General features: G+C 39.2%; 1 protein-coding gene and 1 non-coding gene across 2 annotated transcripts in view; both read left to right on the top strand.

Moving 5' to 3' along the window:
• LOC117088589 (putative ankyrin repeat domain-containing protein 26-like protein) overlaps positions 1-19,334 on the top strand; it is a 142,497-nt gene that overhangs the window by 6,214 nt on the left and 116,949 nt on the right. Inside the window, exons 4-6 of the mRNA XM_033219845.1 lie at positions 3,001-3,104; positions 7,759-7,838; positions 17,307-17,360. Of these exons, the coding sequence (XP_033075736.1) occupies positions 3,001-3,104; positions 7,759-7,838; positions 17,307-17,360 (238 nt within the window). The remainder of the gene's footprint in view (positions 1-3,000; positions 3,105-7,758; positions 7,839-17,306; positions 17,361-19,334) is intronic.
• On the top strand, positions 6,528-6,634 carry LOC117088823. The gene has a single exon (XR_004439353.1). It is a non-coding gene; the product is annotated as a U6 spliceosomal RNA (small nuclear RNA).

Below are 19,334 nucleotides of genomic sequence, written 5' to 3'. Positions count from 1 at the left end.
CCACTTAGATAAATGTCTAAACTCTGCTCTCGAATCTAGACTGTCTTTACAGGGAAGGTGGAAGATAAGGAGCTTATAAATAGCAAAGTCAAGTTGGATTTTGAGTTTACTAGTCCCTATTCTATTCCTACCCAAACAAATTATGTGCAGTTTTCAGTAAATGTAAAAGAGAGAGTAAAAACTCTCAGTAAATGTAAAACAGAGAGTAAAACTTCTCTTTTACTCTTTCCTCTTTTTGGCCAAATCCTCAAAGATGAAGGTAATTGGTCATGTGGTGAGAGATGATGGAAGTAATTGTCAATGGCACTAGTTCTCAGCTAGAACTGTGCATCACCGTAACCTAGGGAAATATAAAAAATTCTACAAAGCTAACCTCTCCTCTGATGATTTTGATATAGTAAATCTAATAAAACCTAGACATATATGTTTAAAAATATTTCCTTGGAGCCAGGCATGGTGAAACATGGCTGCAGTTCCAGCTACTCAGGAGGCTGAGGTGGGGCTATTGCTTGAGCCCAGGAGTTTGAGTCTAGCCTGGACAACATAGTAAGACCCTGTCTCTGACTAAATAACAGCAAATTCCTCAAAATTCTGATACATGCCTGGTTAAGAATCACTGAAGAGATAAATATAATATGTAAATTGCCATCTCCAAAAACTCTTCTAGAGTTAAGAAATCTCTAGAAGAGTTGGAGTTTGATAGGTACTACTTCCTTTAAATCTCTCCTTTTCAATAATATTAGCCCATATTTCTTTACTTTGTGGTTGGCAAGCTAAAAGAACTATTATTGGCAATATCTATCAGCTTGCAGAATAACACCTTTTCCTTCCCACCATTAATTCTTTACTGCCATTCAGAGGGTCTTTATACATTTGCTATGGGTAGTCTTTCTTTTTTAAAATGGTTTTGAGACAGGATCTTGCTCTGTCACCTAGGCTGGAGTGCAGTGGCACAATCACAGCTCAGTGCAGCTTCAACCTCCTGGAACTCAAGTGATCCTCCTACCTCAGCCTCCTGAGAAGCTGAGACTACAGACATGCACCATCATGCCCAGCCAATTTTTAAACTTTTTGTAGATACAGCGTTTCACTATATTGCCCAGGCTGGTCTCAACCTCTGGGCTGCTTCAAGCGGTCCTTCTGCCTCAGCTTCCAAAAGTACTGGGATTACAGGCATGAGCTAGTGCACTCAGCCTGGGCAGTATTTCACTAAATGGAGGGTGACCCCTTCAGGACTTCACATCTCTTTGTTACCATTCAGGTGATTAGTCCAATAAATCTTTATTACAAGTGGAGTTTCCTCAATTAGAATTGTAGCAAGCTGCATTATGGGCTACATCAGTATGTCTGTTCATAGAATTTTGGCATAATCAGGATGATAGTTTTAAACTCTGAAAACCATGAAATTACTAAGAGTACAGATATAAATTCTTTTTTTTTTTGAGATGGAGTTTCGCTCTTGTCGCCCAGGCTGGAGTGCAGTGGCACGATCTTGGCTCACTGCAACCCCTGCCTCCCGGGTTCAACAGATTCTCCTGCCTCAGCCTCCTGAATAGCTGGGATTACAGGTGCCTGCCACCATGCTTGGCTAATTTTTTGTATTTTCAGTAGAGACAGGGTTTCACCATATTGGATAGGTTGGTCTTGAATTCCTGCCCTCAGGTGATCCGCTCGCCTCGGCCTCCCAAAGTGGTGGGATTACAGGCGTCGGCCATGACGCTTGGCCATAAATTCTTTTAATCATTTAGTTTCAGCATTCCTATGAACTAAATATCTATTTGGCTAACAATCTCAGAAAACTACTTACTAATAGATTTTAAATGAATAAATGCTAGAAAAATTAATGAAGTGGGTGGTATGAGTCTTAGTAGCAAATTTTATTACATGTTGGGGACTGTTTTTTTGGTAAAACATCCAAAACTAAAGAAAGAAAATATTTTACATGCAAACACTTGCTTTCTGCACAACCATTTGGCAACACATCCGTGGCAAGTTTAAAAATGCAGGCACTACAGTCTAATTGTGGTCCATAGGTATGTGTCACTTGCCTTCATAAATTATGTCAACATGTCAAATTGCGGAGACTCATATACAAATCTGGATTTTAGGTTTCTCTTAAGAATCAAATCTGGTGTCCCTTGAGCCCACATCACTGTTCGGTCTGATGTGCAGAGGTTACCCCTTTCTATGAGGTCTGTGTTCTCTAGTTTGCTGTGGTGTCCACCTAGGTACCTCACTTAGGTCACCCCCTTTGCCCTTGTAAGCATTTGACAACTCTCGTCTTACAGTATATTTTGATAAAGATGTCAAGGCTTTCAAGATAGTTTCTATTTGTTTATAATATATAACCGATATTTTATATGAATCCCTTAGCACCAGAGTTGAATTTTAAAATTTAGAAGTTTTTAAAAAACCTGCTAAATTCTATATTCTTTTTATTTATGGTAAATATTCTTTGTATTTAACTCTTATTTTTTATATTTGCCATAACCACCTTTGCATTAGCATACCATTAAGCCTTTCTAGGTTATTCCTGGCTGTAACTGGATGTGTACCCATCTGGTAAAGTAAACATTCTTTGCAATGCAGCTTAAGAAACACTTGTCTAGATGCAATAATTTAGATCATTAATAAAAACCCTTGAAGCTTTTACTAATACGTCTTAAGATTTGGGAATATAGAGATAAAAGATAAAGCCACTGCCCTCAAGAAGCTCTTGGTTTACATGGAAAACAATAAAATCATTACAATATACTATGCTAAGTGCTGTGACAGAAGCAAAGACTATTGGAACTGGTGTTGAAGTGAGTTTTGGAGATGACCAGAGTTCATGTGGTGAGGCGGAGGAGGAGGGGTTTTTCCAAGGGAAGGAACAGCACACAGGAAAGCAAAGAATAATAAAAAGGAAGGGACTTACTTACCTACATAAATATAAGGTTTTCAGTTCAGTTGAGAAATATGTAATGTTGTGAATTATCAGTTGCTCTTGCTGTTTTACAGGATGAACTCACACCATTTTTGCTAGCTGTGCATGAACAAAAAGAGCAAATGGTAGATTTTTTAAGAAAGCAAAAAGAAAATTTAACTGCAGCTAAGTTTGAAAGGTACAGTAATTAGTTCTTTTTTTAAAACCTGACTGATACTCTACAATGATAACAGTCTCTCTAGTTAGAAATATTAGATTAAGAAGAAGATTAACTTGTAATTATTGTGATATAGTAAAAGATATCAACACAAATCATCTGTTAAATAGAAAAACAATTATTTGGGCTGGGCAACATAGAGAACAGTATGTAGTAGAATTCATCTTCTCTTATTATATTGACTGGGGTTTGTTATTTGTAATGTGATGTTTTTGGTCATGTGACCTGACCAAAGTGTTTTTATATTGGTTTTATTAGTTGTATGAAGTGTGGATTTTAACTTTAATATACTTTAAGATTTAATAAATATTGAACTTCATAACCCTTTTATAGTAGTTTTTAACCTCTGCTTCTTATAAGCTCTTCCTTTAAACATGCTGTGTTAGACATAAATAGGAGTTGAAAATCATTTGTTCTTCTAGATGACTCTTTAAGTTGCTTTCTTTGAAAAATAGTAATGTTAAGCTACCCCTACGTGGCTGTTAATTGCTATTACCAGATACTGTGGGTTCATTAGCTTTTTCTATTTTATTTCTAGTGTATTTTGATGTTTTTATTTTATTTATTTATTTAGGCAGAGTCTGACTCTGTCGCCCAGGCTGGAGTGCAGTGGTGCGATCTCAGCTCACTGTAACCTCCACCTCCAGGGTTCAAGGGATTCTCCTGCTTTAGCCTCCTGAGTAGCTGGGACTACAGGCGTGTGCCACCATGCCCAGCTAATTTTTTGTATTTTTAGTAGAGATGGGGTTTTACCATGTTAGCAAGGATGGTCTTGAACTCGTGACCTCAGGTGATCCACCCACCTCAGGCTCCCAAAGTGCTGGCATTACAGGCATGAGCCACTGCACCCGACCCTGATGTTTTTATTTCTAATTGCTATGGGTGGAGGAAGAAAATACAGCTTTAAATGAGTAGCTTTTTTTTTTTCTAATGAAGACAAGCCATAGGTGGGTGAAAAAGAGAAAAGAGCTAGGCTTTAGATTCACACAAGACTGGGTTTAAGTCCTAGCTTTCTCACTTGCTAGGTGTGTGACCTGGGAACATTACTTATCACCAAATATGTTTTTCTATATGAAAAGGAGGATAATAATATATCCTTCAAGGGTGGTTGTGTGGAAGAAAGATTTTATATGTATATGTATATATAGCATTTAATTCAGTGCCTAGCACATGTATATGGGCATCATTAACTGAAACTACTATGATTATTATTATTACTATCATTAGTATTAGTATTGTTGTTTCCTGCCTGCAGATGGCTCTTACTTATCTGACCCCTAGCTGATTTTGAATTACAATATATCTGTCTTTAAATCTTTGCCTACATTAGATAAGTGATCTCAGCAAAGTTTCTTGCTCATCAAAGGACTTTAAGTTAGCAACTTCTATGATGTAATACCCTAATGGGACAAGAGGCTTTTTTTTTTTTTAAAGCATTGGTGGTAATTTATGAAGAGGAACACTTGAGCACCCAAGATGCTTATGTTTGTTAGTACATGTAAATGTTTAATTCTACATGGACAGGCAAAATATTAAATTGGTAAAGGATACCAAATTAGCTTTTTAAATAACTTTCTTAAAGTTCCTAAGAAAGAATTTATCTCTCTGGTGTTTTAAAACAGCCCTCGTTCTTGTTGTACATTGTGAATCAGCAAGTATAGTCAGTATTCTTCTTCAGCAAAATGCTGATGTGTTTTCCCAAGATATGTCTAGATGGGCTGCAGAAGACTATGCCATTTTTAGTCCTTTTAGTAGGCAAGTTTTTACATTAGAAAGCTAGTTTACACTAAATTGAGGTTTAAAATAATTATAGCTCTTGCATCCTATACACCAGGTGAGATTTTATATTTTAATTCAGGTCGTTTTGGAGTGACAGTGAGTTAGTCCACTTTATCAACCAGAAATCAGGCAAAAGGCTAGACTGGTTAGAAGTATCAATGGGTGCAGAATTCTTTATCTGAGGACTTTTGAGATCTTTAACTTAGAGATCCCAACATTGTCCCTTTTACTCCAAGTATAGCCACATGAACAGGATAAAAATAGTGCCACATCTCTCATTTCTCTAATTAATTATTTGGGTGTTGAAATGTTCAGTTTAGCAGAAAATCTCATACTGTCTTTTGAGGGCTATCTCCTATTCCCTCCTCCTTTAATTTTCCAAGAACCTAAGGGGTTTCTAAGTCCAAGAAGGATAAAATGACACTCTTTTACCAGTCAGAAGGAAGGGAAGAAAAGGACATTCTAATCATTCTGCTGTTTCCATTGATTCTTTTCCTGCATTATTGCCATTAAAAGGGGTTCTGCCGTCTGTTAATGCTTGACTTTTCCCACCAGGATTCGCTTACTAATTCAGAGCCCTCAGTTTTCATAGTGATCCATACATGGACTTCATAGCTATAACTTTTTTAGTTCACATACATATATGCTCAGCCATTGTTCCCAAAGCACCAGCATCCTGCTCTGACAGCTGGGCATCCTAGCTTTAGCCACACACATAGTGAGAAAATTGACCAACCTTCCCCCACACTCAAAACCTTATGTGGAGCCCACATCTTAGCCTAGACTTAGCTGAGGCCTTCATGGTAAGTTATCCTTTAAGGCCCTTGTTTGTCTTTTCTCTATTAAATGTTAGTTGAGATTGTTCTAAACTGTCAAAGAGGTTAAATAATGTTGCAGAAAGAGAACAGTGTTTTCTTACTCCATTGTTACCAGATCTGTACTCTGAGGTTCCTTTATATGCTGGTTAGCGTATTTTCTTAGGGAGTGGAAGGTTCTATATTATCCTTCCCCAGAGCAGTGGCGCCAATTTTTGTTTTCTTTTTTTTTTTTTTAAATTTGTGATTTTATCTTCAAGTGATCTGATTTCCATAATAATGAAAATCTCCCAAGTTACTTGCATTTCTTTCTTTCTTTCTTTTATTGATTTATTTATTTTTTTTGTGAGATGGAGTCTTACTCTGTTGCCCAGGCTGGAGTGCAATGGTGTGATCTTGGCTCACTGCAACTTCTGCCTCCCGGGTTCAAGCAATTCTCTCACCTCAGTCTCCCAAGTAGCTGGGATTACAGGCGTGTGCCACCACACCTGGGTAATTTTTGTATTTTTAGTAGAGACGAGGTTTCACCATGTTTGCCAGGCTGGTCTCGAACTCCTGACCTCAAGTGATCCACCTGCCTCAGCCTTCCAAAGTGCTGGGATTACAGGCATGAGCCACCGTGCTGGGCCTAATTACTTGCAATTCTACCTAAGTTTTAAAAATATTTTCATATTCTACCTCACAGGAAGCCATTCAACAGAATTATCTGAATCTCAAGTATGTTTATTGGGTTTATCAGAGCTAAGTCTCATCCATGACTCATGAGTATTCACGTGTAAAGCAGGGTTTTGTGCTTGCTTCAGGAGCGCACATAGTAACACTGGAATAATACAGAGAAAGTTAGCATTGCTCCTGCATAAGGCTGACACACAAATTCATGAAGTGGTTCATATTTTGTGCAGTCCCTGGAAGGTCATTTCACAATTTTCTGACTAGCTCCAAGGAGACAGCATGAGTCAAAGCAAAATGGTTGGCACTTAATATTGAAATTGTGATTTTCACTACAAAAATATTCACATACAGTGATCTATGGAATGAGAATGGAGCTGAGTAAAACACGTGATATTGTGTGCAAATATATTGTTAGTATGTATCTCAGAAATGAGAAAATGTCAACTTGCATCTCCTTCATGGAACTTACAAAAGGAGTTTTATCTTTTATGTCAGTTGGAGGTGAACATGGAGATTAAGCATCATTCTAACAAAGACCTACTGGTTCAGAGTTTGAGTCTGTGAAGAAGGAATAATAGTCGAAGGCAGGTCTTGATATTTATTAGTTTTTTGCCTTTGGTATGATTGATGAGTTCAGTAACAATAGACAATTATGTTATCTAATTTAGTGAGATAATAGGTTTATAAATAAATGTAGTTACAAACCATGAAATATATGAGATACCCTAAATTCTAAGCCACAAAGAGTAGAACACCTAATAAACAAAATTAGGACTCAATAACATTTCCCAAATACCACAACATTTCAATATTAGAACCTACAAAAAATACACATTGGATTTTTTTTTGCAGTTCTAAGATAGTTTCACCAATAATAAAGTTCAAGAACAAATTATTTCATTGCTTCACTATTTTTCTGAGCATTCAAAATATGTTATCTCACTAAATTTTTATAACAACCTAGTAAAATAAGACAGCAAAATTCTCACTTTTTAGAAGAACACATTGAATCTAACAAAAGCAACTTATCCAAGAACTAGTAGCTTTTGGTTATGGAGCTAGGGCTTATTCTGAGTTAAGACACTTTCCATTATGTCAGGCTAATGCAAGTTAATTTACTGAACTATACTGCCTTCAGTTCATGAGTACTTCATGTTATTTTTTTCTTCTTTAATTAGAAGCTTAAAGAGAAGTTTGTAGAGCTTACAAATTAGAAGTGTATGGGATAATTAAAATTCTAAAATTAACACTGATATCATTTGAAATACTCTAAGAATTTAATATTTTTGGTAATTATGTTTATATCAGTTTTTAAATCGTAATTTTACTTATTACGTTTTTAGACATAGCATTCACCAACTAATGTCTGAATACAAAGAAAACGAGACACCTAGAAATCCTCCAAATAGCAATCCAGATAAGACTTCTGGTAGTAAATTACTCTTGGTGGTCTTACCATAGATTAACAAGTAAGAGTTAGGAAGTTTTAATCACCAAAGAGTAGTTTAAAAGCTTACTATGTAAATTACATGTATACATATACCCTCACATACATATATACACGCACATATACACATATATGTGTGTGTTTTAAATTTCTTCTTAGTAGGTTAGATTTCAGAATTATTTAAAAAGTTATGTGTAGATAATTCATAATCTCAAACAGTATTATCTGAAAGGAATCATTTCTTTAATCGTAGTCCCTAAAAACTTATATGATATTTTTTGTATAAATAACAAAAAGGATTTTTAAGTTAGTATGTGGTATGTTTTATTTATAGTCTCATTATAGCAAACTGGATGTGTTATGAAATTGGAGCTTCTATTTAATTTTTAAAATAAATGGTTTTCATTGGTGGGCATGGTGTGGCTCATGCCTGTAATCCTAGCACTTTGGGAGGCCGAGGTGGGCTGATCTCCTGAGGTCGAGAGTTTGAGACCAGCCTGACCAACATGGAGAAACCCTGTCTCTGCTAACAATACAAAGTTAGCCATGCATGGTGGTGCATATCTGTAATCCCAGCTACTCGGGAGGCTAAGGCAGGAGAATCGCTTGAGCCTGGGAGGCGGAGGTTACCGTGAGCCGAGATCACGCCATTGCACTCCAGCCTGGGCAGCAAGAGCAAAACTCCATCTCAAAAAAAAAATGGCTTTTATTTAGTAAATAAATGTCAATTACAGTTGACCTTTGAACAACATAGGATTTAGCGGTACTGACCCCGTGTGCAGCTGAAAACCTGTGTGTAACTTTTGATTCCCTCCAAAATTAGCTGCTACTAATAGATGATTATTGACCAGGAGCCTTATTCATAACATAAACAGTCAGCGAAGACATTTGGTATGTTACGTGTGTTACTATACTCTATTCTTACAAGAAAGCAAGCTAGAGAAAAATGGTTATTAAGAAAATCATAAGGAATAAAAATATATGTACTATTTTTTATGTGGAAGTGGGTCATCCTCATGGTCTCCAACTTGAGTAGGCTGAGGAGAAGGAGAAAGGAGATTGGTCTTGCTGCCTCAGGTGGCAGAGGTAGAAGAAAATCTGCATATAATTAGACTGCTGCAAGTTAAACTCCTGTTGTTCAAAGGTCAACTGTATTACATAGTGATTTATGTCGCTAAAAAAAGTAACTTTTTAAAACTGGGACCTTAACAATACCTTTCTGGTACCATAAATAAAAGTCAATAAGAACTATAAAACTTATCCAGTGTGCACTAATACTAATAGAAAATCATTTTTTTTTTTTTTTTTTAATGTTATTTATTTATTTATTTTTTTTATTTTTTTTTATTTTATTTTATTTTATTTTTTATTTTTTATTATACTTTAAGTTCTAGGGTACATGTGCATGACGTTTATATCATGTATAACTCCCCAATGCAATCCCTCCCTCCTCCCCCCTCCCCATGATAGGCCCCAGTGTGTGATGTTCCCCTTCCCGAGTCCAAGTGATCTCATTGTTCAGTTCCCACCTATGAGTGAGAACATGCGGTGTTTGGTTTTCTCTTCTTGTGATAGTTTGCTAAGAATGATGGTTTCCAGCTGCATCCATGTCCCTACAAAGGACGCAAACTCATCTTTTTGATGGCTGCATAGTATTCCATGGTGTATATGTGCCACATTTTCTTAATCCAGTCTGTCACAGATGGACATTTGGGTTGATTCCAAGTCTTTGCTATTGTGAATAGTGCCGCAATAAACATACGTGTGCATGTGTCTTTGTAGTAGAGTAATTTATAATCCTTTGGGTATATACCCAGTAGTGGGATAGCTGGGTCATGTGGTACATCTAGTTGTAGATCCTTGAGGAATCGCCATACTGTTTTCCATAATGGTTGAACTAGTTTACAATCCCACCAACAGTGTAAAAGTGTTCCTATTTCTCCACATCCTCTCCAACATCTATTGTTTCCTGACTTCTTAATGACTGCCATTCTAACTGGTGTGAGATGGTATCTCATTGTGGTTTTGATTTGCATTTCTCTGATGGCGAGTGATGACGAGCATTTTTTCATGTGTCTGTTGGCTGTATGGATGTCTTCTTTTGAGAAATGTCTGTTCATATCCTTCCCCACTTTTTGATGGGTTGTTTGTTTTTTTCTTGTATATTTGTTTGAGTTTTTGTAGATTCTGGATATTAGCCCTTTGTCAGATGAGTAGGTTGCAAAAAATTTTCTCCCATTCTGTAGGTTGCCTGTTCACTCTGATGGTAGTTTCTTTTGCTGTGCAAAAGCTCTTTAGTTTAATGAGATCCCATTTGTCAATTTTGGCTTTTGCTGCCGTTGCTTTTGGTGTTTTAGACATGAAGTCCTTGCCCATGCCTATGTCCTGAATGGTACTACCTAGATTTTCTTCTAGGGTTTTTATAGTATTAGGTCTAACATTTAAGTCTCTAATCCATCTTGAATTAATTTTCGTATAAGGGGTAAGGAAAGGATCCAGTTTCAGCTTTCTACTTGTGGCTAGCCAATTTTCCCAGCACCATTTATTAAATAGGGAATCCTTTCCCCATTTCTTGTTTTTGTCAGGTTTGTCAAAGATCAGATGGCTGTAGATGTGTGGTATTATTTCTGAGGACTCTGTTCTGTTCCACTGGTCTATTTCTCTGTTGTGGTACCAGTACCATGCTGTTTTGGTTACTGTAGCCTTGTAGTATAGTTTGAAGTCAGGTAGCGTGACGCCTCCAGCTTTGTCCTTTTGACCTAGGATAGTCTTGGCAATGCGGGCTCTTTTTTGGTTCCATATGAACTTTAAAGCAGTTTTTTCCAATTCTGTGAAGAAACTTATTGGTAGCTTGATGGGGATGGCATTGAATATAAATCACCTTGGGCAGTATGGCCATTTTCACGATATTGATTCTTCCTATCCATGAGCATGGTATGTTCTTCCATTTGTTTGTGTCCTCTTTGATTTCACTGAGCAGTGGTTTGTAGTTCTCCTTGAAGAGGTCCTTTACATCCCTTGTAAGCTGGATTCCTAGGTATTTTATTCTCTTTGAAGCAATTGTGAATGGAAGTTCATTCCTGACTTGGCTCTCTGCTTGTCTGTTACTGGTGTATAAGAATGCTTGTGATTTTTGCACATTAATTTTGTATCCTGAGACTTTGCTGAAGTTGCTTATCAGCTTAAGGAGATTTTGGGCTGAGACGATGGGTTTTTCTAAATATACAATCATGTCATCTGCAAACAGGGACAATTTGACTTCTTCTTTTCCTAACTGGATACCCTTGATTTCTTTCTCTTGCCTGATTGCCCTAGCCAGAACTTCCAACACTATGTTGAATAGGAGTGGTGAGAGAGGGCATCCCTGTCTTGTGCCAGTTTTCAAAGGGAATTTTTCCAGTTTTTGCCCATTCAGTATGATATTAGCTGTGGGTTTGTCGTAAATAGCTCTTATTATTTTGAGGTACGTTCCATCAATACCGAATTTATTGAGCGTTTTTAGCATAAAGGGCTGTTGAATTTTGTCAAAAGCCTTTTCTGCATCTATTGAGATAATCATGTGGTTCTTGTCTTTGGTTCTGTTTATATGCTGGATTACGTTTATTGATTTGCGAATGTTGAACCAGCCTTGCATCCCAGGGATGAAGCCCACTTGATCATGGTGGATAAGCTTTTTGATGTGCTGCTGAATCCGGTTTGCCAGTATTTTATTGAGAATTTTTGCATCGATGTTCATCAGGGATATTGGTCTAAAATTCTCTTTTTTTGTTGTGTCTCTGCCAGGCTTTGGTATCAGGATGATGTTGGCCTCATAAAATGAGTTAGGGAGGATTCCCTCTTTTTCTATTGATTGGAATAGTTTCAGAAGGAATGGTACCAGCTCCTCCTTGTACCTCTGGTAGAATTCAGCTGTGAATCCATCTGGTCCTGGACTTTTTTTCGTGGGTAGGCTATTAATTGTTGCCTCAATTTCAGAGCCTGTTATTGGTCTATTCAGGGATTCAACTTCTTCCTGGTTCAGTCTTGGGAGAGTGTAAGTGTCCAGGAAATTATCCATTTCTTCTAGATTTTCTAGTCGATTTGCGTAGAGGCATTTATAGTATTCTCTGATGGTTGTTTGTATTTCTGTGGGGTCGGTGGTGATATCCCCTTTATCATTTTTTATTGCGACTATTTGATTCCTCTCTCTTTTCTTCTTTATTAGTCTTGCTAGCGGTCTGTCAATTTTGTTGATCTTTTCAAAAAACCAACTCCTGGATTCATTGATTTTTTGGAGGGTTTTTGTGACTCTATCTCCTTCAGTTCTGCTCTGATCTTAGTTATTTCTTGCCTTCTGCTAGCTTTTGAATGTGTTTGCTCTTGCCTCTCTAGTTCTTTTAATTGTGATGTTACAGTGTCAATTTTAGATCTTTCCTGCTCTCTTGTGGGCATTTAGTGCTATAAATTCCCTCTACACACTGCTTTAAATGTGTCCCAGAGATTTGGTATGTTGTATCTTTGTTCTCATTGGTTTCAAAGAACATCTTTATTTCTGCTTTCATTTCGTTATGTACCCAGTAGTCATTCAGGAGCAGGTTATTCAGTTTCCATGTAGTTGAGCGGTTTTGATTGAGTTTCTTAGTCCTGAGTTCTAGTTTGATTGCACTGTGGTCTGAGAGACAGTTTGTTATAATTTCTGTTCTTGTACATTTGCTGAGGAGTGCTTTACTTCCAATTATGTGGTCAATTTTGGAATAAGTGCGATGTGGTGCTGAGAAGAATGTATATTCTGTTGATTTGGGGTGGAGAGTTCTATATGTCTATTAGGTCCGCTTGGTGCAGAGATGAGTTCAATTCCTGGATATCCTTGTTAACTTTCTGTCTCGTTGATCTGTCTAATGTTGACAGTGGAGTGTTGAAATCTCCCATTATTATTGTATGGGAGTCTAAGTCTCTTTGTAGGTCTCTAAGGACTTGCTTTATGAATCTGGGTGCTCCTGTATTGGGTGCATATATATTTAGGAGAGTTAGCTCTTCCTGTTGAATTGATCCCTTTACCATTATGTAATGGCCTTCTTTGTCTCTTTTGATCTTTGATGGTTTAAAGTCTGTTTTATCAGAGACTAGGATTGCAACCCCTGCTTTTTTTTGTTCTCCATTTGCTTGGTAGATCTTCCTCCATCCCTTTATTTTGAGCCTATGTATGTCTCTGCATGTGAGATGGGTCTCCTGAATACAGCAGACTGGGGTCTTGACTCTTTATCCAGTTTGCCAGTCTGTGTCTTTTAATTGGAGCATTTAGTCCATTTACATTTAAGGTTAATATTGTTATGTGTGAACTTGATCCTGTCATTATGATATTAACTGGTTATTTTGCTCATTAGTTGATGCAGTTTCTTCCTAGCCTCGATGGTCTTTACATTTTGGCATGTTTTTGCAATGGCTGGTACTGGTTGTTCCTTTCCATGTTTAGGGCTTCCTTCAGGGTCTCTTGTAAGGCAGGCCTGGTGGTGACAAAATCTCTAAGCATTTGCTTATCTGTAAAGGATTTTATTTCTCCTTCACTGATGAAACTTAGTTTGGCTGGATATGAAATTCTGGGTTGAAAATTCTTTTCTTTAAGAACGTTGAATATTGGCCCCCACTCTTCTGGCTTGTAGAGTTTCTGCCGAGAGATCTGCTGTTAGTCTGATGGGCTTCCCTTTGTGGGTAACCCGACCTTTCTCTCTGGCTGCCCTTAAGATTTTTTCCTTCATTTCAACTTTGGTGAATCTGGCAATTATGTGTCTTGGAGTTGCTCTTCTGGAGGAGTATCTTTGTGGCGTTCTCTGTATTTCCTGAATTGAATGTTGGCCTGCCCTACTAGGTTGGGGAAGTTCTCCTGGATGATATCCTGAAGAGTGTTTTCCAACTTGGTTCCATTTCCCCCTCACTTTCAGGCACCCCAATCAGACGTAGATTGGGTCTTTTTACATAATCCCATACTTCTTGCAGGCTTTGTTCATTTCTTTTTCTTCTTTTTCTTTTGGTTTCTCTTCTCGCTTCATTTCATTCATTTGATCCTCAATGCTGATACTCTTTCTTCCAGTTGATCGAGTCGGTTACTGAAGCTTGTGCATTTGTCACGTATTTCTCGTGTCATGGTTTTCATCTCTGTCATTTCGTTTATGATCTTCTCTGCATTAATTAGTCTAGCTGTCAATTCTTCCACTTTTTTTTCAAGATTTTTAGTTTCTTTGCGCTGGGTACGTAATTCCTCCTTTAGCTCTGAGAAGTTTGATGGACTGAAGCCTTCTTCTCTCATCTCGTCAAAGTCATTCTCTGACCAGCTTTGATCCATTGCTGGCGATGGGCTGCGCTCCTTTGCAGGGGGAGATGCGCTCTTATTTTTTGAATTTCCAGCTTTTCTGCCCTGCTTTTTCCCCATCTTTGTGGTTTTATCTGTCTCTGGTCTTTGATGAGGTGGTGACGTACTGATGGGGTTTTGGTATAGGTGTCCTTCCTGTTTGATAGTTTTCCGTCTGACAGTCAGAAGGACTGTCTGTTGGTCTGTTGGAGATTGCTTGAGGTCCACTCCAGACCCTGTTTGCCTGGGTATCAGCAGCAGAGGTTGCCAAAGATAGAATATTGCTGAGCAGCGAGTGTACCTGTCTGATTCTTCCTTTGGAAGTTTCCTCTCAGGGATGACTCCACCTGTGAGGTGTGGGGTGTCAGACTGCCCCTAGTGGGGGATGTCTCCCAGCTAGGCTACTCAGGGGTCAGGGACCCACCTGAGCAGGCAGTCTGTCCGTTCTCGGATCTCAACCTCCGCCTTGGGAGATCCACGGCTCTCCCCAAAGCTGTCAGACAGAGTCGTTCGCCTCTGCACCGCCCCCGCTGCTTTCCCTATTGGACCTCAGCTGTGGGCTGTCCCCAGAGGTGGAGTCTACAGAGACAGGCAGGTTTCCTTGAGCTGCTGTGAGCTCCACCCAGTTCGAGCTTCCCAGCGGCTTTGTTTACCTACTTAAGCCTCAGCAATGGCGGGCGCCCCTCCCCCAGCCTCGCTGCTACCTTGCGGATAGATCGCCGCAGACTGCTGTGTTAGCAGTGAGGGAGGCTCCGTGGGCGTGGGACCCTCCCGGCCAGGTGTGGGATATATTTTCCTGGTGTGCCTGTTTCCTTAAAGCGCAGTATTGGGGTGGGAGTTACGCGATTTTCCAGGTGTTATGTGTCTCAGTTCCCCTGGCTAGGAAAACGGATTTCCTTCCCCCTTGCGCTTCCAGGTGAGGCGATGCCTCGCCCTGCTTCAGCTCACGCTGGTCAGGCTGCAGCAGCTGACCAGCACCGATTGTCCGGCACTCCCTAGAGAGATGACCCCAGTACCTCAGTTGAAAATGCAGAAATCACCGGTCTTCTGTGTTACTCGCGCTGGGAGTTGGAGACTGGAGCTGTTCCTATTCGGCCATCTTGCTCCGCCCCTCCAATTAATGTTATTTAAATCAACACTAAGTGATGCTTGAGCATCCCCGCCGCTGGTCAGCACGCCGATGGCCTTGCCGGCCACGGAGAGGTGCGCCAGGAACTTCCGCAAGGAGCCCTTGCGGGCCCGGGAGTCGTCCGCGTCCACGGCGAGGAGGCCGAGGGGAGTCGCTAGTCCGGGTGCAGGGCAGTCAATCAGAAAATCATTTTTTAAAGATACCAAGTGTAGAGGTCAGAAAAGCAATTTCTTGTTGAAAAGCACAGGTCATGTTTCATATTCTTATACCAACAAGGTCTCACTTATTGACTTCATTCTTCCTAATTTGAAATTGAATGAGATACATTTACTTCATTAGAACAAGATCAGTTCTTCTCTCCACTAGTTAATTGTCATAACTAATTTTGTTAGAACAAAATACTCTTTTACCAGTAGCCAAAAGGTTATTGTAATGAATACCCAAATAGTCCAACTCTAGGCTCAACAAATTATAATAAAAGTATAAAAGTGCTTCGCAATAACAAAAATGCTACTATGCTACCTAAATGTGACACCAAATACATTATACAGTCTGAACTGTGTGAGGACACTTTTAATGTAGTACATATCAATTGAAGAACTTTTACAAGTTAGATTTTGCAAGCTACAGGTGACAAACACGTAGTCTTGGTCTTTAAGGTGCTCATAATAGACTGCAGCTGTCCTTATTTCATATCTGTGTGTTTTTTCAAGATTTTTTTTTTTTTTTTTGAGACGGAGTCTTGCACTGTCACCCAGGCTGGAGTACAGTGGCACCATCTTGGCTCACTGCAACCTCTGCCTTTTGGATTCAAGCAGTTCTCCCTGCCTCAGCCTCCCGAGGAGCTGGAATTATAGGCGCCCACCACCATGCCCAGCTAATTTTTTTGTATTTCTAGTAGAGATGGGGTTTCACCATGTTGACCAGATGTCTCGAACTCCTGACCTCAGGTGATTCACCTACCTCGGCCTCCCAAAGTGTTGGGATTACAGGTGTGAGCCACCACACCTGGCCAATAATTTTCAAATGAAATATTTTTACTCATTTATACACTTGTCCATTTAATGAATAAACTATCAAGAGTGTTTTAGGGAGTAAGCTTCTTTTTTTTTTCATGTTACAGAATACAAACATTTAAAAATACAGTCAGGGGCTGGGTGTGGTGGCTGAGGCCTGTAATCCCAGCACTTTGGGAGGCCGAGGTGAGCGGATCACCTGAGGTCAGGAGTTGGAGACCAGCCTGGTCAACATGGCGAAACCCTGTCTCTACTAAAAATACAAAAATTAGCCAGGTGTGGTGGTACACGCCTGTAATCCCAGCTACTTGGAAGGCTGAGGCATGAGAATTGCGTGAATCCAGGAGACGGAGGTTGCAGTAAGCCGAGATCACACCACTGTATTCCAGCCTGGGCAACAGAGAGAGACTCTGCCTCAAAAAAAAAAAAAAAAAAAAAAAATACGGTCAGGGCTGGGCATGGTCACACATACCTATAATCCCAACATTTTGGGAGGCTGAGGCAAAATGATTGCTTGAGCCTAGGAATTTGAGACCAGTTTGAGTAACACAGTGAGACCTCAACTCTACTAAAAATAAAAATCAAGAAATGAAAAATTTAGCTGGGCATTGTGGCATGCATCTGTAGTCCCAGCTACTTGGGAGGCTGCACTCCAGTCTGGGCAATGGAGCAAGACCATCTCAAAAAACAAAACAAAAGCAAAACAGTCAGGAGCTTGTTATGATCATTTTCATTTATATTATTTGCTACTTCATTCAGTGCCTACTACTATGTGCTGGATGCTGTCTGGAAGTGTGTAATGATCATTTATTATGTTAAATATGTGTTAGACATTTGAAGTATGTGGTGAGGAATGAAAGCTGTCAAAAAGTGGGTAGGATTTCAGGTAAGCATGCAGAAGGGGTAGAACTTTTCTAGGTAAAGAGGCAGAAGAATGATGTGGGCAGAAGGAACATCTAACAAGTTTGTATGTTTGACAGAAGGAACATCTAGCAAGATGGCATGCTTGGAAGAAGGAGCAGCAGGTGCAAAAGGTAAGATGCTTGAGTGAACTTTGCAGGGTTTATGAGCAGTTCTTTTTTGCTGTTGCAAAATCTGAGATGGGAGTGGTTGGGAATGAGGGAAAAACCTAGGTAAGGCAAGCTCATGATGGACTTTTTAATACTTTAAACTGAGTAGATCTTATCCTGCAGGCTATGGGAAATTTACCAGGTGGAGTGCTTTGGGCTGCAAATACTAAAGGACCTAACTAACATTAACTAAAACAACAGGAAGCAGAGTTGCTTTGGTGGGTGGTTCAGTGATAACACTGGGTCCCACTTGGTGTTCCTGTGTCAACTGTGCTGTCGGTAGTGTTTTGTACATGTCTCCTTTCATGGCTGGCTAATTAGCAAGAGCTCCAAACATCATGTTCTCATAACACAATTTCTGAAGGCTGGAAGGACTGCTTTTCTTCTCATGTTTCTTTGAAATAGGGAGAAAACTCAGAAGCGTGCAGTGGGCTTCCTTTCACATTTTATTGGCTTTGTTACACCACATGCTCATTCCTAAACCAGGCACTGGGAAAACAAATGTAATGACCATGATTAAATTAGAATAGTCATTTCTCTTGTTGGGGATGGGGAGGGGTATTAGGATGATAAATATTCAAATAGACTTGTAGTTCTCCAGCAAGAAAGAATAAGGAATGGTCTTTGGGTAGGGAGGCAGCAATGTTTTCTGTAGGAATTCATTATAGAATTGTGAGCAGAAAAGTCACAAGATTAGATCTGAGTATTAGGACATTCTGATTATGGTATTCATAAGCTTTTAATGTAAAGAACCAGGTGGGAAATATTTCAGGCCATGTGGTCTCTGCCATATCTACTCAACCCTGCCATGGTAGTGTGAAAGCAGTCATAGATAATATGTAAGCAAAAGGCAGGACTGAGCTCCCATAAAACTTTATTTACAAAACTGGGTTTTGTAAATAAGGCTGGGTTGGGCCAGTGGCCTGCAGTTGGATGACTCCTCATATGGAGGATAGATGGAAAGTACCATGTAAAGAGACTGGAAGACAAAGGAAGCTTTTACAGTAGCCAAAGCTACAGCTTCCTTGTCACCAATCCTTGGACTAGCATCAATCCATTATGTGGTTTTCACCCATCCGTGGTGAAATAAATGATGTTAGAAAGCTACTTAGTAATTTTGAAATGTTGATCTTTCTCTTGGTTTTTGCCTTTTAAATTTGTTTTGCTTGTTTTTTTATTTAAGAAATAATATTAATAGTTGGTAGTCTGTAAAAGCCAGTAGTTAAGAACTAGTGGTAGTGGAAATACAAAGCAGAGGCAGAGAAGAGATAGAGACAATGTGAGTTAGTGATTATTGGATGTACAAATTTAGGGCACAGAGAGAAATCTCAGATGATTACGGGTTACCAGGTTGTGAACTAGCGTTTAACCGGGACATGAGGAAGGAGTAGGAGATTTGCAGGTGAATGGAGAAGAGCAGCAGATCAGCAGGAATGACTAACCTCGTTCTGTGCATGTGGAGTTAAATGGAATATTCATGTGGGGTATTTTCAGTAGGTAATTAGATTTTAGGCATTTCTAGCTGGAGGTAGAACTGAGGTTGGAGATGCAGACTTGGAATAATGTAGGCAAAGTCATAGATCTGAATGAGCTTGTCCATGATAAGAAAGACATGGAATAATCAGAAGGCCAGTGACAAGATCCTGGGAATATCAACATTTACCAGAGGAAAAGAAGTTAGTAAAGAAGCCTGAGCAGTGGCTAGAGAAAAGTAGGAGAGGTTATCAGAGGATGGGGTGTTGCAAAAAATTTAAAAAATGTGAGAATTTCAAGGAGGGGGAATATAAATTCTAACAAGTAAGGTTACTAAAAAGTAAGTTAAATTAATATTTTAAAAGCTATTTGGTGGTACTCTCTTCAAAAGAACACTTTTAGAGTTGTAAGGTCTATTTTTTAGGTACGTGGTACTTCTGGTGTTCAAGTATGGAAGACTATGCC

Source organism: Trachypithecus francoisi, unplaced genomic scaffold (assembly GCF_009764315.1).
Source record: "Trachypithecus francoisi isolate TF-2019V2 unplaced genomic scaffold, Tfra_2.0 Lachesis_group10, whole genome shotgun sequence".
Taxonomy (NCBI): domain Eukaryota; kingdom Metazoa; phylum Chordata; class Mammalia; order Primates; family Cercopithecidae; genus Trachypithecus; species Trachypithecus francoisi.
The sequence above is the reverse complement of the archived record's forward strand: the minus strand, read 5'-3'. Positions and strand labels throughout refer to the sequence as shown.